The sequence below is a fragment of the Haliotis asinina genome, chromosome 14, assembly GCF_037392515.1.
Source record: "Haliotis asinina isolate JCU_RB_2024 chromosome 14, JCU_Hal_asi_v2, whole genome shotgun sequence".
NCBI lineage: Eukaryota > Metazoa > Mollusca > Gastropoda > Lepetellida > Haliotidae > Haliotis > Haliotis asinina.
In genome coordinates this window covers 51,000,372-51,025,438 of record NC_090293.1, presented here as the reverse complement: position 1 = coordinate 51,025,438, position 25,067 = coordinate 51,000,372, and the positions used below count along the sequence as shown (strand labels likewise).

At 39.6% G+C, this 25,067-nt stretch overlaps 1 protein-coding gene across 1 annotated transcript; it reads right to left on the bottom strand.

The window, feature by feature from the left end:
- Window positions 1–17,204: 17,204 nt before the first annotated feature.
- LOC137260866 (beta-1,3-galactosyltransferase 5-like) lies at window positions 17,205–18,459 on the bottom strand. Its single transcript, XM_067798416.1, has one exon. It carries the CDS (start codon window positions 18,457–18,459, stop codon window positions 17,242–17,244), a length of 1,218 nt encoding a protein of 405 aa, XP_067654517.1. The 3' UTR covers window positions 17,205–17,241.
- Between the last annotated feature and the right edge of the window lie 6,608 nt (window positions 18,460–25,067).

Below are 25,067 nucleotides of genomic sequence, written 5' to 3'. Positions count from 1 at the left end.
AATAACGGGAGCCTCGTCATGCTCCAATGCACACATTGACTTGGCTCTTTCCCAGTGCAACTTAAGTTGTGTTTAACATGGAGAATATATGGAGTATATACGTTGTAGATTTTCCTGTTTTAACCGAACTTAAGCCAGTTTATTGTGTCAGTCGGAATTTTACAATGAATGAATTATAGTAAGAATTAAGAGCAAGAATTATGTGAATGAATGAAGTAAAGAAAAAGAATACAAGACAGATGGTAGGTATGTGAATGAATGACAGAATAAATGATACACCACGGCCTTCCCTTCCAAAACATGTTAAAGAACGCAAAAGTATCGCGAGAACACGTGTTAACATCAGCTGTCCTTTCACAAAATCTACTTTGAGACATTTGTGTCTACATTAATAATCAATTCAGATATCTTGTTGCATGTGGGGAATGGAATGGACATTAACAAAATGTTAACTGACACTGTAACACTGCCCTCAAAAATAAAGTGTAAAACTCTCACAAAACGTTCTAAACACCTTTCCATCTAAACACCTTTCCAGTTTTGCCTAACATTTTGTTTTAGATTATGGAACTATCACTATTACTTGCAAACACATTTCACTTGATAGTATATTCCCGTTATAAGAATTAAAGGTGTATATGAAAGATGTTTTTTAAGTAATAATTAGAAACACTCAAACAAGGACGTATAGTACTTCAATGGCGGATCAGAGCAGATCGGCGATATGTCACATTTTTCACACACCTCAAATACACCCTAATATATTGTTTTAGATTATGGAACTATCACTATTATTTGCAAACGCATTTCCAACAATAGTTTCCTGCTCTTTGATTTAGATTGAATATCGTGTGACTCAGCTCTAGGCATTTGCTCAGGATCAACCTGTGTGGACGGTTGATCGTGAATTTCTTTTACGAACTAAGCCCTTCTGGCCTGTCTTGCCTCTCCAAGTTCTTCCATCCAATACTCATGGCGCCATTCGCAGTAAGGCCGCTTTTCACTAGCTAAGCTAAGTGATTCTCTTCCGAATAGTTAAGGTGTCAAATGTGGCATCTCATTTCTGAGATTTTCTAAGATGAATCGTTTTGTATTTCATCATTTGTTTTCTCAACAACTCGGCAGCTTAATGGACTTACGGATCCAAACCTGTTAATTATGTTGGCAACGTGGTAGACCATGCAGTGTATGTAGGAAGTATTGTTCATTCTCCGACAGCCGTCAGATGGAGGAGCCAAGGTGAGAAAACTCTCGATCCAGGACTTGGCAGCTTCAAACACTGCATGGTCAGACATGCATGCATCGTCAGAAGTGATGAGGTATTCGCCAGACGTCATCCATATTGAACATACTGTAGATTCCGTCCCGGAGCAAAGATCCCACCAAGTCCCAGTGACTTAGCGAGAAGTGTCTTCTTGTCATGACCTGACCGGGTTGTCCATTTTAGAGTCCTTGTTCTCCCACACCTTGAATGGTACCCAACAGCTACAGGTGCAGTGCATTAGGTCATCTAAGTGTATCTTGGGTTTCTTCTGAAAGCCTTATTGCCTCATTGATCAGATTGCTCTCAAGAACATCCGTTACTCTGAGAAGACAATGGAGCTCATCAATGACATAATTCTCCAATGGAACGTCCAGCGGAGGGTCGTGGTGGGCGCCATACATCATTTTGTCCGCATGTTCCTGGATCGTTTGAAGAGTCCTTTTCATTTCTCCAATAATATTCCATTGCAAAAGATATGTCGTGCCTGTCATCCATGTGCACGAGACATAAAGGACATGCAAAATGTCCTTTTGCGCCTCCTAAGCTCAGTATGGTCAGTATCATTTTCATGTTAGAACAAAACACAGCGTCTGTTGCCATGAATGTCTGTTCACCAACAGAAATACATAACAGTGACACGGTTCAGATTAGGATCGCCTTCTAACTTCTGTGCCACCTTCTTCTACAGTTCATGCCTGGAGCTTAGCATGGCCTCTGACACATATTCCCTAGAACGCCCTTCACTTCTGTGGAAGATGTCATGTCATTCTTCATGCTGATAACGGAATGAGATCTTGGAAGTGTAGGAAACAGCTGGGCAATTTCGTGATACGCTGATGAACTCATTCCAAACCTGTCCAGCACAACAACTAAGGAACGAAGGGTCTCCTTCTCAGGTTCTGGTAGCTTGGAGTAGCTACTTTTGCAGTACGTAATGTTGATATCCCCAGCATTACCATTCGCATGTTAGTCGTTTGGCTGTTAACCCATATTCTTTCCAAAACTTCGGTGTTTTCTCAAACTTCTCTCGAATTTGTGAGTCGTCGTCTAGACTGTCACTTGGTGAGACTATCACTATTCACTGGGGTGTCTATGGCATCTTCAGCTAAAGAGCACCGTATTTCGTCACACTCAGCTTCTACTTCCACTCTGTTCCAGTCAAATTGTTACACATACTTACCATTATTCCTTTCCGATGATTTCAACATTTCCTTACTCACATTTCATTTTCTGTTTCCCACCTTTCATTTTCTTCAATTTGAAACACAATTCCACATTGGGTAGCTAGCCTGTTCTCTATCATCCTGGTGAGTCCTGATCTAAGGAGAGACCATATAATAGATCTAAGTAAGCTGGAAGTTGAAGTTTATCAAATCGTCATGCTTTTCTTTTCCTTTCTTTATAAGGAAGAGATTTGTCATTAGCACTGCGAATTTATCATCTTTCCAGAGGTATTTTGAGTTGATGCATGGGCTTGGTTCAGTTTCAGAGATGTAGTGTCCTTGAACTTACTGAAACACAACTGTCTCCTCGAGGATGATATTTCAATGTTGAACTTGTCTTGGCGATTCGTCCGTCATGCCCGGTGTACTTTTTCTCAACCAGGGTTTAGCTGTGATCGGAAACAACACATGTGCCTTCATCGCGTCAATGCTATTCCACGAGCAGGGTGGAAGATATGTATGTTCTAGCTCCTCTCTGTCTAAAAGAGGTCAGTCCTAAATAAGGCCCGACAACTTTAGGCCCCGGGTCTTCAATCTTGACTGAAACAACTGTCGAACGTCATGGAAAAAGGTCTCTCTTTGAGTAGCTGAGATCTCGGGTTGGTCGAACGAGTGTCTGATGCTGGTTGTGTTATAGAGTAACAATGTAAAAACTGTACAAAACATATTCCACATTGTTACTCTATAACAATATATTGTTTGAAATAAAGACCATTTATACATTTCATTTACTGTATACTAAATGTTACTGTAGAAAATTCATCTGGCAAAGGTAAACACACCTCAGATAAGCTCCTTTCAATAACCATAAATTAAACCCTATCGCTTCCCTCTCGGCTTGTCAAAACAACTACCGCTTTATAACCATCAGTATAGCCCCCGGCCAGGACTTCCTGGCCAGTATCCCATTGTCTTCTGGCTAAGCTCGTGAGCACTGCTCACTCCATTGTTTTAAGTTTTCTGAATTACCTTTGCCAGTCTCTGTGACATTACACAAGCCTACGGCGTAAATATGCCACACTACTGCATTGTTCATTTAGCTTTAACCAAAAGAGTTATTGTGAAACATTGCCGCGGGTCTTACCCCAACAGGTTTGACTGCATGTTCCCTGCACATAAATACAGGGTATCGTCCCCTCATCTTCACTCTTGAACTGCAGTCAGACTTGTTGGTCATATTTTGATATTGTTCAGGTAAGACCTTGCATTCTGTATTTTGTGTATGTATTACTTGACTTACGTTTCATTTATGAAACGTTACTAAGTCGATGTTGGATTTACTATTTTGTACTTGAATTATTTTGAACTTATATCTGATTAAATTTATAACTCTCATTGTATTACTTGAATACGTATGATTAAAACATTCACTGGTAACATTTATGTAACGTGTACGCTTAATAAAGTTATATCCTATTCTATTGTAAGTCATGATATGAAATATTAGACCCTATATTGTATATGTAACTTACTATCATTTTACTCTTGATGTTATTCAGGTACTTCTATCTATATAATAGTAAAACATACAGACATAAAAGTAATCTACAACGATGTTATCATTTCTGAAATCTGTTACAGACGATATTAATAATCCGTTTAGGAGATAAACATCATGTGTTGGCCAATTTCCGGGTGTTATTGAGTATTTGAAGCACGGGAATGCATTTAGAACCGACGGCGTCAGCCGGAGGTTTCAAATGAAATATTCCCGTCGGTTCCAAATGCATTCCCGTGCTTCAAATACTCAATAACACCCGGAAATTGGCCAACACATGATGTTTATCGACATTGTAAACAAAAAAGTAAACCAAAGGGGTTTTACTGTCTGCACTCGTTTACATCGAGTATGAGTACAGCAGTAAAGTGTCATCAGCAGGCCGTTTCAGCTGGTTCCCATGGTAGCATCTGGAGTTGCTCATTTGTGACGTCATTCTAACTTTACGTCACAATATGATTTGAATGACGTCACCACTGTTGATGACACAACAAAACAATTGTTTACGTGTAAATACGCAGTGAATAGTCTTGCAGTTTCCGGGAATCTAATACCATTTGATCATGTTTTTCAACCAATCAGATTACAGAACACAGTGACTTTTGGTTTACAATGATTATTAATATATATTGACGTTATCAATTCTTGCCGTTTTCAATAAACACTCTTGAACTGCAGTCAGACTTGTTGGTCATATTTTGATATTGTTCAGTTTTAGATAACTTGTGAGATACAGGCAAACAGCCCGATCACAGTTGGAATGTGCCGATCCGGTTCCCAGGTCGACTGCTCGGTGGGATACCCCTGCCACTTGACAAGATATCCTGTACCCTGAACAGAAGGGGGAAACATGTATTAAGTTCCATGCCAAATAAAGCAGTAGAATGGATTTGTGCCACACGAGATCAACTTATTGTTAGTTTCAGTGTGTACATTAGAATTGCCATGTAATACCGAATATATGTCATACCCATGCTGATAAATGTCCATTGGAAACCGTAAGTCGTTATACACGGGACTAGTAAAGAAACAGGGAATACTGTTCGCGACCACGGGATTGGGCCCAGTTTGAAGAGGTGTGTCTGTCGAACTTATGGTAATTTATATCGCTACACCTGAGCCCGAGGCGCGCATGGATTTCTTGATGTTGTCTATTGCCAAAGTTGATATGAAAGAAGAACGAGACACCTTTAGGAGTAGATATTAAACGTTTGAAATCAGAATGATTATTAACAGGGCTTGTTGAATGTGGCAGATAGATCCATTGTCTAATTACATCTGGTATTAAGGATCTAGCATAGAGAGTAGATCTGCAATTGCTATAGCGAATTTGTCCCGAATTTCTTAGCGTGCAGTTGTAATTTTAGATAGCATTTTCCCAAGTCCCTCAGATTATTATGATTATTATTATTTGGCATCTCAATTACGCGAATACCAACTTTATAGTATCATTGCATATGAGTTCAATGATGCATATAAGATTAGCATGCAAATGTTTGGATATCTCGCTGCAGTTATATGAACTGACAATGAACTGAGTAATTGAATACACCCTCCATTAAAAAAACTTGTTGGTGTTAAGTTAAGGAAACTACTGACTAATCTACTAAGCACAAAGAATGACACCTTACCTCTTTGACACGACGACGAGTGGTTATACGTTCAACTTGAAAAAGTCCAGGTAGAGCTGATCTTGATCGCGATCGAGGTGAAGATTGCATGGGCCCTTCGTGTATGCGCTTCCAGTTTGTGGTCCCTCGTGTACGTAGATCCACCGTCTTATGCAATCTGTTGTTAATCGCCAAAATCACAAACACAAATGTCTCCCGCACAAAGGAAAGGTATAACCCACATTGATATGTGCTTCGGTTATATACACTTCGTAGCTGGCGTTAAAAGCAACTTGACAGAGCTGATTCACGACACTGTGTGGAAAGAGGTGACTTCATTCTTTAGATGAATGTGTCGCCCTGTTAGTGCCTCTTGGCAGATTTGTACACATTGCTATCACTACTCAAGCAAATATTTGTATAAGTGTAGAGCGAGAATATGTTTGTTTTATTAAAAACTAAATTTTTGAAAATCATTTGAGTTTCAATATGATAAAGCTATATGTTGTGAAGCTACAGCGTGTTGTATTTAATTTGATACTGGTATATGGTCTCTGTGTGAAAGTAGCCCAAAATACATGATTTCCGTGTGTAAATGTATTTCACTGCACAGTTATATCATTTCAAACAACAGATGAATGTGAATACGACATAAAGCTACTTAGTATTGCATTATAATAGAATGTGGAAGTTTTAGGGAGGTTTTCTAAGCGTCCTTCTTTGTAATCTTAGAGGACACGCTTCGTTGAACACAGTCTTACTAAGGGCCTAGTGGTCATGATTCCTGCACTTGTGGAATGGAACATTCGACAAAACATGTACAATGACCCAATGAGAACCTTACGCTATGAATTAGAAATATTCGTTTTGCAGTTTGTTTTAGATTTATACGAGATTCTTCTTCACCTCATGTTTGAGAAACACTAATTCGTGACTTTAGAATGTTATGGATCCATTTTAATACAACCTTCTGTTGCGTGTGAATATGTATGTCGATATTCTTACTGAGTATGATACGGGGAGTACAACTGTCATTTTTTAGTGATTCAAAATCAATGAAATATTATTAAACCAACGACCATGACACGTTATATTGACAAACTGGATGCATAAACAACTTCTTGTTTTTCGTGAGAGTTCGATGCAGAGATTTGTACGATTATCAGTTTTGTTTGACAACCACAAAGAATCTGTATCGAAACTTCAGAATCTAGTGTAAACATATATCAGTTCTATGATTCCACGATGTCATTTAGAAAAATGCAAATGCAAATTTCTGCGGATGGGACTCAACCAAAAATGTACTTAGGAAGAAAGTGAAATCCCAAATATGACATATGTTCACACTTGCATTTGACCACTTTCTAAATGGCATCGTGTAATCATAGCTTTCGGCCGTGGGAGCCGTGCCAGTTTACATCTATCAGAGGGGTACACAAAATACGCAGTCTAGACTTCCAGTTGTCCGGCATTTATTTTGTGGAAGTCGCGGTGGCTGAGTGGGCTAGGCGGCTGACTTTGTGCGCTGGCGACTAGGTGCCTGAATCTGAGGGTGCGGGATCGAATCCCGGATGGGACTCAACCAAAAAAGTACTAGAATTTGTACTAAGAAAGTGAAATCCCAAATATGACATAATTATGTTGCATATATCAATTCAACGCATAAATTAAATAAGGATTGGTAAACAAGCCGTTATGGCTTTTTTGAATACCTCTCCACTACATCAATATATGAATACAAGACATATTCGATTATACGCAGCATTCTCTCTCGTTATAACCATGGACCACATTTTTCGTTCATTACACCCTTAGTTCGCTACATGTGTTCCGACTAAATCTAATATGGAACTATGATCCAACGCCAAAAGATCGTTCGGCCTGGCCACCTGTTCGATCAGGGATCAATACTGACGTCAGATGCTGGGACCTGCAGATAGTGTATAATAAATTGGATTTTCTGTTGCATATTTTCTAACTTATGTTGCAACTGTTAGGTAAATTTATGACTGTATATTGACATGTTTTATGGACAAAGAAACGTCTTTATTCACGAAATATATGTATCAACACTGTCCATGTTTCCACAATGTCAAGCTTCTACTGTAAAATTGAGCATCTCATGTCGTATCGTTACGTTTAACAGTGTACAGTTTGGTGGAGCGCAAACCAATAGTCGTGCACTTGTCCCTATGTTTAAAGATTAAAAAAGAAAGGGAAAATTTAGCAATATTTTAAAGTGACATTCAAAGACGTTCTGACATTTGTATCTTGACTGTCACAAATCCCTGCTGTACACAGGCTACATCGAAATTGCAATGAATTTAAGCAATAACTCGTGAAAGTACAGTATCATAGGGAAATAGCATCGGACATAATTCTTGTCACTGGTACATCAAATTTGGAACTTTCCTCCATATGTCCACCAGACTGATAAGTTGGACGGGGGGGAGAGGGAGAGGGGGGAGGGTGTTCGTGGGGGTCGGAACATAATGAAACAATACGAAAGAAAGCTCAAACAAGCGCACTTACCTCATGCGCAGTGGTGGTCAACCTGTTAAAATGACACACTAAGAAATTGCAATGTAACTGTACAAACTAGTAATAGCGATCGCGAGTGATGCAGCTCTGAGAGTTAAACCGAATACTTATACTTCAGCGAGTGGCGTAACACTTGTGTTGTTCAGGTCACGTGAATAACCACAAGGAATATAGTAGCCCACGGAACAATGTATGTAAATCATATATGAAAGACAGGTAGCACTCAGCTGATCTGCCGGGAAGGAGCCAGCATGTCCACCTCAGTTACTCATCGGAATGGGGAATATCTGATGCACATTGTGCTCAAGGAGATACACAGCTATCATATATAGGCAAGACCGAACAGATCATGGTGTATTCACAGTTATTAATATTCACTATTGGCAGGGCAGGGCAGGGCAGGGCAGGGCAGGGCAGGGCAGGGCAGGGCAGGGCAGGGCAGGGCAGGGCAGGGCAGGGCAGGGCAGGGCAGGGCAGGGCAGGGCAGGGCAGGGCAGGGCAGGGCAGGGCACCCCGCCTTCCGGACGATTTGACTTGAAACGAAACTTACGTTCAGTAATTGTACTCGGTTAATCGGACCCCGCGTTTCCGGACCCGGGTGAAGGATTTTCAAACCGTTCCCATAGAACGGTTATTATCGTGTTTTCAGGACGCACAAATCTGTGCACACGTGCATATGTCAATACTGTTTCAGCACGACGAAGTGCAATTTAATGTGAATTGACTAAACTAATTGCCCATCAAAGCACTAGGGATGCGTGTCACTACACTTGTTAATTAGGATTTGGCGTGTGTGAGAACATCTCATCAGTAACGAAAACACATGTTAAGTAGGATTATGGCTCACCACGCTGTAATTGTACTGTATACATGTATAACACTTACAAAGTGACTTGTCTTCCCACTTACCCAACTTCTATTGTTTCAGTAGAAGAAATCACTGGCGTGTGATAATCCCTTTAATCCCTTATTTTGTTCCCAGTGAAAGAGTATCTGATACAAAATGTGGTAAAATGATACTACATTTGATTAAATATTTGTCTATATTTATTTATCATATATGTACAAGTAATCTAGTCATACAGCTCAATACAAAATACTACTAAATCATGTTATTGTTGGCGTCGCCATACCATATGCCTTTGTTTATAAACATCACCATGGCACGAGATGCTGCAAATATTACGTCAATACATGACGCCATATGCATGAATTACTACGTTATCACACGACGCGACAGTATTAATAACTGCGTGTAACTTCACTTCTCGCGTTTCACTTCTCACGTTACCACCGACCTTGCCTGTCAGCCGGAGGTTTCAAATGAAATATTCCCTGACTTCAAATACTCAATAAAACCCGGAAATTGGCCAGCACATGATGTTTATCTCCTAATTTAACAATGAAGGATTATAATATTTATTAATGATGTTAACAGCCATAAACATTTGGGACTTACTTGAAGCATGATTGATCCTGGACTGGCCATGTTAACTGTATCGCTAAAAAGGTTGCGCCCTTGGTAAACTACCTTAGAGGTTTCAAATATCGTCTCTCACGGAAAACTTTACAAACAATGTATAGACAATTAATTTTGCCTAATTTCGACTATTGTTGTCACATCTGGGACAATTGTACCAAACAGCAAGCAATAATACTTGAAAAACGTAATCTTGATGTACTTAGAACTATTTGTGGTTCTGTTCGCGGTATGAGTCAAAAGAAAACTTACGATGAGACAAATTTTCAACCACTGTGTACTCGGAGACACATCCAAATACTGACATTTTTCTATAAAATGTTTAATAATTTAACTCCAAAATATTTGAGCAGTCTTGTTCCTCCTAAGGTATCTGACACTGCAAACTACAGTTTCCTTGACCGTTTGAAACTCCACACTATCGATAGTAAAAGAGCAATTTGTGCGAAGTCATTTCTCCCAGATACTATAAGATTATGGAATTCTTTGTCTACTGATCATAGAGACTCAGATACTTTGGGTAGTTTTAAGAAACAAATTAATGTGTCAAATAGTAAAAGTCGCGTAATAGTAATAGTAATAGTCAAAACTACTTAGTCTATAATTTAAACTCCTGTCCTTGTTCTTATGGCTACTCTTACGAAGATCCAATTCACTATTTCTTTTCGCGCATTAATTACGCTGGCATAATACATAACATGCACTTCTATATCAAAGGATATGATATCAAATCAATACTATACGGACACTCTAATGGATCTGCTAAAGATAATCTTGAACTATTAGAATCTATTCATTCTTTCATTGTACTCTCAGGCAAATTTGAGTTGTAATATTAAAAACGAATTTGCACTTCCGACACTACTGATTCTAATGTTATAGGTGGCTATGTTAACAACTTTTGATTGTTATATATTCAGAAGGCTATTGTTTATTGTTCGTTATTAGCATGCTTTCCTCCTCATGGCTGTTATATCTAAGTTATTTGTATCCCGGGGCGGTATTCACGTAAGCAACATACCGCTTGTTTACCAAACCGATTCCTCTTTTGGAAATAAATATGTTCAAACCACATAGATCCAAACTTGTTAACAGCACCGCCCCTAACGCCCGAGCCAGTTTTCCAAACCACGGCAGCACAGCCGGCGCCAAACACGCACTCTATGTTTCAGCAGGCGGTAGACGCGCACATTGAGTTTAATCCCGATGTAGCAGCACGCACAGCCCCTTATGCAACTAGCATATTTAGCTTCGAATGGGAAACTTCACATTTGAACATTCCCACAATCAATTGCAAACATCCTACTCCACAACAGTTAATGCAGGTTTGCCCCGCTTTCCTACCACACAGACCACACCGGACCTCACGCTAAACATTCTGTCAGGCAAACAAATTGGAATGGTGAGTTCGTAGACTTTTAGGCACTCCTACCTTCGCACGACGCTGCGCAGGACGACTATGTCCCGTTGCAAATGGTTTGTAACCAGTCGGGTCAGGTTATATTCAAACCGGCAGGTAAGCAATCTTCTAAAACCTTCACTATTGCCTCCTGGACCACGGCCCTCCACACTTGTGTGAGTATTTGACCCGTGAAGGTCCCGGGGTAGAATAGACCTTCAGCAAAACATGCTTGCCATAAAAGGCGACTGTGCTTGTCGTATGAGGCGACTAACGGGATCGGGTGGTCAGCCTCGCTGACTTGGTTGGCACATATCATCGGTTTCCCAGTTGCACAGATCGATGTTCATGCTGTTGGTCACTGGATTGTCTGGTCCAGACTCGATTATTTACACACCGCCACCATATAACTGGAATATTGCTGAGTATGGCGTAAAACTCAACTCACTCACTCACCCATTGTGAGGATTTACCTACAAAAACACCCAGGTACAGTGCAATAACTGTTGGGATATGTTGATGCAGTTCAGGGCGCTGAATACATGTCCGGTAATGTCTCGTGGTACACCTACGATTATTATTTCCGCCATAAATTGGCTAGGGATCGCACGCATTCCTGGGGCGCCATCGATGGCGATCTGTGACTCCGTTACATGGTTCAGGGTAGGTAGTATTATACTACTAAAGACACAAAAACTAGCACTGCTAGTCCCGTCACCGCCGTCACTGATAAGCAAGTCTGCCGGGATTTAAATCTTTCTCAGTTTTCAAGATCATCTTGCAAGTATCCTCACAAATGTTCAAAATGCAAAAAGTTCAAACCATAGTGCCCGGCAATGCAACTCTTTTCGCAAGAAAACGAAAGACAAGACACAAGTGGAAATCGGGGCAAAAGAAACTTTTGGCTTTTCATGTTTTCACAATACTGCTTTCCATTGTCAGGATTCCATTTAAACCTACATTGAACACCGCTATTAACATTATCCTCCGAGACTGGCACATCCACAATAAACAGCCCAGAATATAATACTGTGAGGGTAAGATGATCAGATTCCATACGAGAGACAACTTTAAAGACCTCCGCACAGTGGTACAAAGAGGAAGATACTAGAACATAATCAGGTGTACTGTACATAGTTGGGCCAATGTAGGTGAAGTCGCCTTCATCAGGAATCCTGCCATTTAATAAATACAAATCCAACATTTTACACAATTCCAGAAGATCTCTTCCACAGTTGTTCACAACTTGGTCTTTGTCTCAACGGTTAGGAGACAATGGTGGAGCATCAAACTCCTCATATGTGCCATCATCTAGTGGCAGGAAATCAGCACTATCAAAACAAATATAGTCCAGCTCTGTGCCAGTGCGGCTGTTTAAGTCGCCAATGATAATAAAATCACAATTAGGAAATTCTTCCTTTAGTGTAACAACATAATTTTCAATAGGTTCCATGTTATCATTACAAGAGGGCGTTTCTGGTTTTATGTAAAGACATCCGAAAATAATTATTTTATTTGGGTTTAAAGGAGAAAAACACAGCCCTACCACTCATCGCGAATTCTCGTGAATAGAGATGAGATAACATTGCTTATATATATAACAACAACACCACTATACCGTCCTAGAGTTTTACGTTTAGGTTCCACCGACTGAAAAGCTGTAAAATCGTCGAGTATTTGATTGAAGTCCTCATCAGTTTTCAGTTAGGCATATTATTAAATACTCAGAAATAAAATGTATAAAATCAGGGTTACTAATTTTGCTGAAAAGACCATGTATATTCCAGCACAATAAATTTGTAACCAAATGCAAGTTAGGAGTGCACGAGCTTTCCGAGGGGTTGTCATTAGCAGCACTGAGGTCAAGGCCACATTGCACCAACACGCTAGCACTCTGGTCATCATGCCACGGAGTCCGAGTAGCAGAGGAACGGATAAGAATTCCCATACTGTCCCAGAGCTCCAGATAACTTTTCAAGTAATTGGGTATTTACTCCCATGTGTGTTTGTGTGTGAGTAACTGCATCTTTCTAGCAGTAACGTGCATTTTGTATACTCCCTCTAGTAAAAAGAACTGAGTACTTTTGTACAGAGTTTCTTATCCTTATTGGGTACTTAGCTCTTCTAAACATGTAAATTGGGTACTTAGCTCTTCTAAACATGTACATTGGGTACTTAGTTCTTCTAAACGTGTAAACTGGGTACTTAACTCTTCTAAACTCAATGTAAATTCGGTAGTTACCTCATCTAATCATGCAAATTTAAATGCATCTTAATAGACAAAAGGTTTTCAGTAAATACAGTATCCCCGGACAGTGGCTTCAACTATAAAACTATATGTAAATATAGGCATCTCTTACAATTAGCTAATTAGCTAACGCTGTTGTAGAGATTGTGCTCCACGACGAGTCATACGCAAGCCGATTTAGTTACTTTTGAAAAAAGTGCACAAGGTGTTAAAAACCTATTGGTGATTCTTACGCGGGTTTTTTTTCAGATTTGTAATTAATTCAGTAAATGTGATTTTTATCGAGTAAAATACGCAAATACGAGCCTTATCTGGAGCTATGCTGTCCACAGAAAATTTCACATCATCAATGAAGAGAAAGTCACCTTTAATATAAGCTGTCTTCCCCTCTTCCCTTTCTCGTTTTAGATGGGGTACCATTTGCTTTCTTCGGAGTCTGATTTTGGGGGAGAAGTCCTCCGATACCTTTCTACAGTTCCTTTGCTGCTTTATGCACCAGATATTTGTCGTCTCTTGAGATGAACTTCATAATGATCGGTGGATTAGCTCCCTGAGGTCTTTTGTGGCTCAGCCTGTGCACAGTATCGAAAGTAATATCATCACAGTTCTCCAGTTTTAGTTTATCTTTGAGAAATACCAGTAGATAAACCTTCCGTTTGGTTTCCGTTGATTCTTCTTTTACATCGTCCATGCCAATACCAAAGACAATTTAGTTCTTCTGGCGTGAATTTTCATTTTTATCAATTTATCCTCCAGGGCAATGATACTCTTTGTTTGAAGCGTTTCTATCTTTCTGAGGTCACTATTTTCTTGTTTAATAAGTTCCAGCTGACTGCTCAGTTTAGCGTTACTTTCATCGGCAGTGCGCTTGAGACTGCTCAATATTTCACCCATAGATGATATTGTCTTATTCAATGCATCAAACGTACTTGTAAGAGCTTTAATGGACTCATTCAGAGTGGGATCCATCTCTTTGTCCGGGTGTGGTCCTTTTCCTCTTGTGTTGCGGCCAGGACCGGGGTTTGACTCAATGTCTCCTGACAACGCAAGCCGAAATCTTTGATCAAAGGTAAACAAGACAGGCTGAAGGCTGTTGTTTTCGAAACCACATATGAACTTGTCTGTGCATGGTAGTTTAGCGATGATCAAAAATATAATTTCAAAGTTTCCACTCTGTATGAGCAAACTTTGACACACACACACACACACACACACACACACACACACACACACACACAAATAAAATATAAAAAAAAGAACAGTAGGCAGTGTCATGATCAGAGCTTAGAGCCCTGTACGTAAAGTCCATCGCCGGTATCCATCTTGTCTCGCATGAGTAGGGACTTACATGTTCTATTTGTTTGCATTCCCGTGACATTCTAAAACATCCAATTCTGCTACGCCAAATGTTTAAATCGTCTCCCATGCGATTATGAATCACTAGTAATAGTGATGACACCAGGTGTTTGCTACAAGGCAAGCGTATCCTGCCCCACCGGTGGCACCCGCCATATACATATGCTAAGTCTAGTCATTTCTTCACCTGAAATAATTCAGAACCCCAATCCTCACACGCAGTCTAAATCACGGTACTGAAGTTTGTGATTTGCCTGTGAGGCAGACGTACAGCTAGCAATAGACTGTATGTTGCGGTTTCCATCAAGTATTCATGCATATCGCAGGTTACTAAAGATGTACAGCCGCCAGTACACTTTACGTTAGGGATCCCGTCAAATATTCATATTCGTATTTTCGGATAATGAAAGCTCACACATCTTGGAGGGAGTGAATCACATTGCTAGGAAACAAACAGTGATCAGTAGCGCAGATCTCCACCCGGTGTCAATTCTCGGCGTTAAGATCGTGTACTCGAAACCAGTATGTCGTTTGGGCCTATTCTTGCCCATCACAGCTCCTTGCCCTTTATAGCTCCAGCTGAAAACCCGCGCTCACAACCATTATGTAACCTATTTTATCACACGGATTCTGTAAACACTTGTATCATCAAATTATGATGATATCGTAACATGAGTACCAAAGTTTTGATATGTAATACTCTTTCCGAAGGAGGTCACTCTGTGTTCAATCGCACCACTCGTCAGCGTTCGCCCCTTTTCGTAACCTCCACGGCTTGTCCCGAAATAGCACGATTTGGTCACGAATGCAACCGTACAGTGGACTGCTTTTGGCAGACATCCTCGTTGGCGTATTGAGTGAGTGACTTTTTTACGTCGCACTCCGCAATATTCTAATTATAAGTACATAATCGAGTTTGTACCGAACAATTCAGTGATCAATAGCATGAGCATCGATCTACGCAAAAGGGATACGATGACATGTGTCAACCAGGAAAGTGAGCAAGATCACCCGACCCCGTCAGCCGCCTCTTCTACGTCAAGCATGCGTTGCTAAAGAGCAATTCTAACCCGGATCGTCACGACTTTCTTGGTATAGAAATGGTTGTCTCACTTAATGATTGTCCCTCAACCACAATTTTGAATGAATCACAAACCGCTATTGCAGAACTTGATGCAGGTCTGACTGAAAGATTTCTCGGGAAGTCTTTTGGATTTCTACCCGTGAAGGTCCGGGTAAGAATATTGGCCTTCAAAAACCCATGCTTCTTACAACACAGACCACACCGGAGCTCACGGTAAACATTCTGTCAGGCAAACAAATTGGAACGGCGAGTTCGTAGACTTCCACACCTTCGCACAACGCTGCGCAGGACGACTATGTCCCGTTGCAAATGGTTTGTAACCAGTCGGGTCAGGTTATATTCAAACCGGCAGGTAAGCAATCTTCTAAAACCTTCACTATTGCCTCCTGGACCACGGCCCTCCACATTTTTGTGAGTATTTGACCCGTGAAGGTCCCGGGGTAGAATAGACCTTCAGCAACACATGCTTGCCATAAAAGGCGACTGTGCTTGTCGTAAGAGGCGACTAACGGGATCGGGTGGTCAGGCACGCTGACTTGGTTGACGCATGTCGGTTTCCCAATTGCACAGATGGATGCTTAGGCTGCTAGTTGCTGGAATGTCTGATCCAGATTAGATTATTAATAGAAACCCGCCAGGTAGTTTGAAGATTGCTGACCGCGGCGTAAAACTACACTCACTCACTCTAGGGTTTGGTTAATTGCTGACATGGAAGTGGAAATCTCGGAGGTTAAGTGCTCCGTCCATGTATATCCAGAATGAGAAGGAAACGAGTCTTTATCTTGTTATTTCTATTAATTTTTGTAATCATTTTCCATTAACAAGGTACAAAGATTCTTAGCCAAATCTAATCCTTGTATAATAATTATGATACACGCGTACTTAACAGGACATCTATATTCGTATATGCACACCTTAGTATTCTTCACAGTCAAGTTGCGGTGGGGTAGCCTAGAGCTTAAGGCGTTCGCTCGTCACGCCGAAGGCTTCGATTCGCCACGTGGGTACAGTGCATGAAGCATTTTTCTGATGTCCCGTGATATTGCTGGAGTATTGCTAAAGCGGCGTAAAACACAACTCTCACCCACTTTTCACGATCAAACTGATTTAAGAACATAAAACTCACAAACAAGTACCTCCATTTGTACAACGTATATCGTATCTGAGCACAACAGACAAGTAACACAGAAGGTTGGGTCGGAGCAGAAAAGGTTTCCTGCAAAACGGGATAATACAATGAGTGGATAATACAATGAATGGTAATAAAATGACCCGGCCACGGGTCATGGATACAAATATACAACTAAAGGCAAAGGATTAACAAGTCTCGTATATGTGATGAAACAGATTAAACTGGGTGTAAAAAGTAGAATATCATTAAGAAATGTAACAATATACCTCATGTTTTCTGCGGAAAGGGTATATCCTGTACCACTTACACCTAGAACAAACACATGCAAAGCAAGGTAATTAAATATAATGTATTTGTCAAATGCCAACTCATAGCAGAGAAGTAAAACTGTTTGATGTGTATATTTTCACGAACACTTTCTCTGTCCTAATATAATCTTCCAAATTTCTCCAGCCATATTTGGGGTCACCTTTTGTGATGCAAGTTTGAACGGGTTTTTAAAGTCACATATTTGATTTGAAGGTCCTTTCGGGCGATAGGCAGCTGGGGAAACACCTATATGTTTGCCCCCTATGACCTTTAAAAGAATCCCTGTTATGTGGGCGTCCTCAATGCAGACATAGGGCATATACTCCGCTGCTTCCACAACCCTGAACGCTAAGTCAGATGGCATTACATAGAAGTTTCCCTTTACATGAGGAGGATAGGCTCTGAAAGGATAACTCGCCTTGTCCAACCGATGCTTTCCACCTCTTTCAACGCCTGCTGTTTCAAAATAGGGCCCAAGGACAGTGTTTCCCAAATCTAATGTTCCTAGAATGTTCACGAGTGCGGCCAGGTTGATAAATGTGTCCTCGTCTACCTTTAGAATGTATTTCGCTGCAGGACAAAACTGTTTTGCCCATTTATATCCCATCAAAACCTTATAGGTCAAATTGAAATAGGATTCTTTAAAATCTGCTTCAACAATGCCGTGGTATACCTCATTTTCCTGACGAGCGAGATCGGATTTGGAATCGTTATCTGGTTTCCCCAGCAAGAATACCAGCAAGGTGTTTTCGGGGACATCCGCTTCTCCCCATTTCTTGGTCTTAACAACACTGCCCCAAGTCTCTCGAATTGCCTTCCTTTCTTCCACATGGTCATGCATTGTCAACACAAGCACTAGCAGCAAAGGATAGTTCTTGCTGTGGCAAACAGGCGGTCCAGGTATGGTAAACTTGAAGTCAAGCGGGGTTATTCGTTTTGGGCGCTTGACAAAATATAATTCTTCCTCACTAGGCACATTGTCTTTGTGTGCATGTTTGTTTGGCGTAACTGTTGTCCTTGAAGGAATTGTAACACGCCTTGTTTTTATCTCTGTCTTCTTTGAAAGTACTTGGACTCTTTCCTTGCGAGAATCTAATACATTAGATCCCGGTAGACGCCGGTTTTGGGTAGAGACGGAATTATCGATGCCTGGTGACTGTGTATACCGTACAACTCCTAACATGAGGACAATCACAACCACAGCGATTCCACATAGTTGGCGGCGGCGCATGACTACGCTGTTAGAATCTGAAACAAACACCTTTTTGTAAAAGTGAATCTTTGCGTCATACGTATATGTGTCTCTTTGAGTCATATATGATTTGATCCATCCTACCCAGCACTATGTGTATCTGTGAAACAGCCCATATGAGGAATATCCGGGAAACATCCAATACAAAGTATATATCTGAAATATTCCGTCCCGTATAAGGTGTATCTGTGAAACAACCAATTTCCTACCCGGGATGTCTGTGAAACATTAAATATCGTTCGGTGCATAAGGGTGAAACAGGGTGTACCAAGTTTTTGAAAGGCATTTAGGAGCTGAAAGGTCTTGAATACATGGCACGTTTTATGGATAACAACTTCTTTTCATTTTTTGCACGACGTTTCAGAGCTAATTCTAGTTCCTTCATCGGATGAATGCTGAGTTAATTATATCTCCTTCATCAAGTGAATGCTGACTTAATTCTAGTTCCTTCATCAGATGAATGCTGACTTAATTCTAGCTCTCTCATCATGAATTCTAAGCTAATTATGGAGCTCAGCATTCACCATATGAAGGAGCTAGAAATAGCTCTGAAACTACGTGTAAAAAAAAGAATCAAAGAAGTTGTTATCCATAAAACGTGTCATGTATTCACGGTGTACCAAGTAGATATAGAATTCATACAGTGATGGAAATACGGTAAAAATTACCATCGATTCATTTTGGTAAAGCTACTAAAATATTAGTTAGAAATATGAAGAACTGTCAATGTCGAACACTAATCATACCATGAATTCCCCCATCACCAGTATTACGTAAATCAACTTGGCTTTTTCAAAACTTGTTCTCATCTCGCGTGACTTCGTTTCAGTTTATACTTAGGGAGACATTAATTATTTGTTACGTTGTCCAGAACTTAATTAAAGTTTCCCAACTGGTTATCATTTGGAAACAGTACGCCTGTCCCTGTTAGCACCAAACTAATGGTTGCCGCGACATCATGAATTAATAACAATGGAATTATCGATTGGTGCTTTGCAGAGGCTGTGATGTCTTGGAGCTGCTGAATAAACATGGCAAGATATGTCTCATTGCATCATACACATACTATTGTGGCAGCGACCTACGGGCGGGGCCGAATGGTTGAAGCGTTCGGGTATCGCGTCGAAGACCCAGGTTCGATTCTCCATAAAAGTACAATTATTATATGTGAATCCCTTTTCTGATGACAATGCTGTAAAATTGATAAAACTGGTGTAAAACTATACTCAATCATGTATTCTATCCCAACCCAGTTGTAACTCAAGAGCTTGACGAGTATGTGGGAGAATGAAGGCCGTGATTCAAGCTTGAAACTTGCTTTATTTATTACTTTAGCACTGCAGAAAGGGCTTCGCCAAACCTTTGTTTCCAATTGTTGTATACACAAATACATGTAGACCAGAACGGTTGTAAAATAAAGGTAGTTTTTTTTGTTTTGTTTTCTTTTGTTTGTTCGTGTGTGTTTTTGTTTGTTTCTTAGTTTGCTTGTTTGTTTCTTTGTTGTTGTTTTTTTGTTTTGTTTTGGTGGGTTTTTTTGGGTGTGGGCGTTTTGTTTTGTTGTTTTGGTTTTTATTTTTGGGGTGGTGGTTTTTTGTTGTTGTTTCTCTGTTTTTGGGGGGTTCGGGGTTTTTTTGTTTTGTTTTTTTTTTGGTTTTGTCTTTTTTTGTTTTGTTTTTGTTGTATTTTTGTTGTTGTTTTGGGGGGATTTTGTTTTTTTATGTTTATTTATTTATTTATTTATTTTATTTGGGTGTGAGGGGGTGGGGGTGAGGTCTTATTTTACAATCTACATTCACTACAATGTTCATGATCAAAGCCCATTACGCAGGTACACGGCGACAAGCAGTCCTGTGCAGGGTGGGAATAGTCCCACAGAGATTTCTATCTACACTTAATTTTCGGGTGACAATTGGTTGGCATAGAAACTGATATCCAATCAGGCCGGTTAATGAATGATTGATGGAGGTGCAATCCGATATTAGCGGTGATGTAAACCTACCGACTGAGAGACTTTCATACCTGCCTTTGCAGTAAGCCTAGCCCGAAGACTTGTTTCGCTCGGTCGAGGGGTACACCAAGTATAGCCACTGTGTCCTGTATTATTTTTTACTTTTCGCATATGAGGTAGTTGACACATGGAGTGGAACATTCAACAACACATGTGCAATGACCCGCTGAGAACATTATACTATGTATTATTTGTTGGAGCACAAGTATTCGTTTTGTAGTATTTTTGTCTTTGTACCTATAAGGGTGAAACAGGGTGTACCAAGTTTTTGAAAGGCATTTTGGAGCTGAAAGGTCTTGAATTTTTGTCTTTGTACCTATAAAGGGATAGTTGGCAAATGGAGTTTAACATTCCACAATACATGTACAATGACCCAATGAGAACCTTATAATTAGGCAATGTTTTGCAGTTTTATGCATTCATACGAGATTCTTCCTCAACTCAGGTTTAAGAAACACCAATTCGTGAGTTTAGAATGTTATGGATCTATTTTAATACAACCTTCTGTTGCGTGTGAATATGTATGTCGATATTCTTACATCTTATGATGCATGGAATACATTTTTCATTTTTTAATAATTCAAGATCAATGAAATATTATTAAACCAACGACCGTGACACGCTATATTGACAAACTGGATGCATAAACAACTTCTTTTTTTCGTGAGAGTTCGATGCAGAGATCTGTACGGTTATCAGTTTTGCTTGACAACCATAAAGAATCTGTATAGAAACGTCAGAATCTGTATCGAAACGTCATAAACAGAAGTTGTTATCCATCCCCACCCCACACCCTCTCTCTCACTCTCTCTTTCTCTCTCTTTCTCTCTCTCAGAGGAATGTCCATCATAGATGTAGGCAACTATCACTACAAAAATGACTTGGTTTCCAGAAACCTGGAAACCATCCGTAATGTGGGTAATTGCGGAATCCAGTTGGTTTCCATTCCCTGAAACTCACTAACTGAGTTTCCAACTAGATTCCATTTTGGAAATGTGATTTTGGTATTTCTGTAAATGGAAACCAAACTGAAACTAAGTTCGGGGGTTTCTTGTTGGTTTCCATACCTGGAATTTGCAACTCTCAGATCTCACTAAATGGAAACCAACATAAAAGTAGAAAATGTAGTTTCATGTTGGTTTCCATTGCGCTGTTTTGAACTAAGTAACATAAATTGTTTACCATCCTGACATCCAGTTGGTATCCATTCAGTAAAACTGGGTGACCTAGTTTCCAAATAGAATCCATAATGGATACTCTAAGCTCCGGTGATGGAAACTGACACGAAGCTATGGTCATGTGTTGGTTTCCATTCCTGACTGAAACTTAGCTTTCACGAGGTGTTATAATTCAATCTGAATGTGCCTGGGGAAGGAATAGTAGATTCGTATCATTGCTTAGATGACAAGACAACAAAAGTAAATTGTTGACGCATCATTCTGTGGATATCACAATAATAAATGTGGCTTCAAACTGATGATACAAGAACAAACTATACACTTTTTACCTTCACATTCTTGTTTATTCGTAATGTAATGAAGCATCATATTCCAACTACCATGCACACAAACTTCACAATAACCGTACTAAACATGCAAATGGTGAAAGGACGAATGGCTATAAATGGCCTTTGCCCAGCTGTGTGCGCGAGGCACACTTAGTTCCGTTTCTCTAGATTGTGATGAATGGGACAAGTCCAGGTTTCGGTTGTCTGCTTTGTCAAATTGAGGATCAGACGCTTTATCTGAAAAGTAATAATAAAACAGTGATATCTATATACAAGAATAAAAGATGAGTTGACTCTGCATAGAAACATTGCTCAAACTTTTATTATATATTAATTATAACTTATTGGATCATTGAGTTGTGTACGGGCTTGTATTCCTTTCAGTAAAATATTGTATAAAAATAAATAAAATTAAAGCCACTTTAGCAATAGCAATAGTTCAGATATATATTAATAATTAAAAGGTGAATGATGCAATATATATATAGGCTATAGACTGCCAACTCCTGGGAATGTGAAAGAGTGTAAGCATTTAGGAAGATTAGTATAAGTCATTAAAACAATTGTCAGTTTGGTACTTACATGATGATATTTATGCAGAATATACGTGAATTATACAATAAACTGAGGCAGTGCGTAAAGTTTAGCGTTAAAAGCATTTATAGTTGGCATACTTTGACACTGAGTTCAAATACTTGACAACTAATCAGTGTCAGGTCATTAGTGCGTCGGGGTTCGTGTGTCGGCTTCACTGGGGCAGTCCCCACTTAACAGGCTCCTATTATCAAAATTAGCTAGCTGTGAAAACAATAGAACTTACCTGAGTCAGGTGTTGACAGACAAAACCGGAAGTAATGAACCGGTAATCCATGGGCACGCGAACTCGTGACATTTTATAAAAGCAACAGTTTTAAGTACTGAAGTAGTCGTTTTCAGTCTTTGTCTTAAAATCACATCCAAATTGGGTCAGAGAAGGATTTCGTGCCTGCCAATCGAAAAAGGATCAGGTATTTCTTATTACCCACAATGCCCCTACGCCCAGTTGCCGCCATTTTGTCGCTTGATCCCAAGTTGTTTTGAGACGACTATGTTGAAAGCAGTTCTCACCCGGTATGTCCAGTAACGACAAGGAAGTCAACACAGTATTCCTACGTTTGTCCGTGTTATCTGATTCAAGAGAATGGCAATGAGATTTACAATAGAAGCTTTGGAGATTCGGATACGTGAAAAATTGAGAACAGCAGCAGTCGTCGATCGCAGCGGGAGAAAAGGAACATTCCACGATCTGGTCAGGTACAGTGTTATTTTCTTGAAATAAGCAATAGCACATGTTACTCGGAATGTTTAACGTAAATAAGTAACTACTACAATACATATGAAATTTTAGACTTGATGGGCCTCGGTAAACACATGCGTGTCGAATTCTTAGCAAGAGAGATGTATGGCTTCCTTCACTCAGCACTCGGTTAATTCAAGAACTCAATATTACTGTGATTTGGATCAGCTCACACACGATTAAAATGGTTCAATGTGTTAATGAATGAGAAATTATCTTTGCAAGAAAAAAATAAATCACCAATATCTCTAGTATATTATTGCTAATGTGCTTGTTACGACTCAAAATAACTTCAAACGTATTTATAAATACGAATATTTATTTAAGAAATCCTTTTCATATTGCTTTTGATATTTGCACGTTTGAAAACAATGTAGTTGGGGATAGTGTGTCATTTTGCATTTATGGGTTAGGGATTCTCTGACCAGATTTCAAAATTGAAATTTCACAATGTTTTCAAACTAATATTGAAGATTTTTATATTATTGATTTATGAGATAATTTAGATTTGCCATCTGATGTAAGTAGTGTTATGCTTATCATATCAAGATTTAACGAACTCTGAATGAAGAAATGTGGATTGTGTTAGTCCCACAGAAAAGGTTACGAAGAGTATATAAAGAATATATGGGTATACAATGATGGATTGCCAACCCAAAATAGTATATGAATTTGCTGACCTGGATTCTTTTCATCTAGCATATTCTACACTTTGCAAATTGATATTTATTCTTTTTATTCGACACTTTATTGTTATCAAGAGTGCAATATGACAAGTTCCTGACTTTTTTTAATCGATGCATTTCTACGTTTCCAGCATAAAGGAGGGCAGTGTTGGAAAAACTGAAGAAGGCAGCCAGGACCAACTCATTTTGACATACAAAAGGTATGTATGACCTGAACCGTCCAGTACATAATGTAAATACAACATACCAAATGTAAATCCTAGGAATCAGTAAAAGTGCATGGCGCATGTCATTATTCTTGTAACCTCCAACTGGAAACATGTTTCACTTATAGTTATGCATCATGCACATGTATCCTTTCAGAAGCTTTTTGATGGGTTTGGATGAACAAGATGGATCACTTATGAAGGTGTGGGGAAAGCAGAGGCCCACGGCTTGTAAGTTCAGAGTAAGTAAACGTATTCTAGTCATTTTACATCTTGCAGAGATTAAAAATTTTAAGGAAACCTTTAAAATATCAAGTTAATTTGGATTCTTTCTATGTACATTCAAGGAATTTCAGAATGAACAATGTGCAATTTATCCTTTGAAAAATCCAGCTTAAAAAGTTTTAAATATTATGGAGCACATTATGCTGCAGCGTATGCTTGTGACCCCATATTCATAGCTTGTCTGCCTGAATGACTCCACATTATTGGTTAAGAAAACATGTCTTTTCACAATAACGGATAAATCGTAGTTCTATACTCATAATGTGCATTGTAAGTAACATTCAGAAAATAAATTATGGCTTTCAAAGGCGAATTTCTTCATGTCCCTGCGCTCTATCATATATCAATACGCTGTTCTGCGATTGAAACTTTTGATGTCAAATGCTCAGTTTATACTTTTTGATCTCTTCGCTTATCGGACATGGGGTTCAGTGTATTTCACCTCAAGCAATGTTTGACAGTTTTCTTTTCTCTAGCCATGGATATCGTAGACGAATGCTTGTTTGTACTGATAGTTTGTTTTCTAAATTTCAGAAGCTGGAAAGCAGGAAGGCTGTGGAACGATTGACTGGCCGGAGGAGAAGAAGCACACAGTTCTTCCTCTCTTGGGGAAAGAGCTAACATTTTTCAAACTAGGAAGCCA

Excerpts from the sequence above, each read along its gene's own strand:
- LOC137260866 (XM_067798416.1), bottom strand. The coding sequence starts at position 18,459 with ATGACTCAAAGAGACACATATACGTATGACGCAAAGATTCACTTTTAC.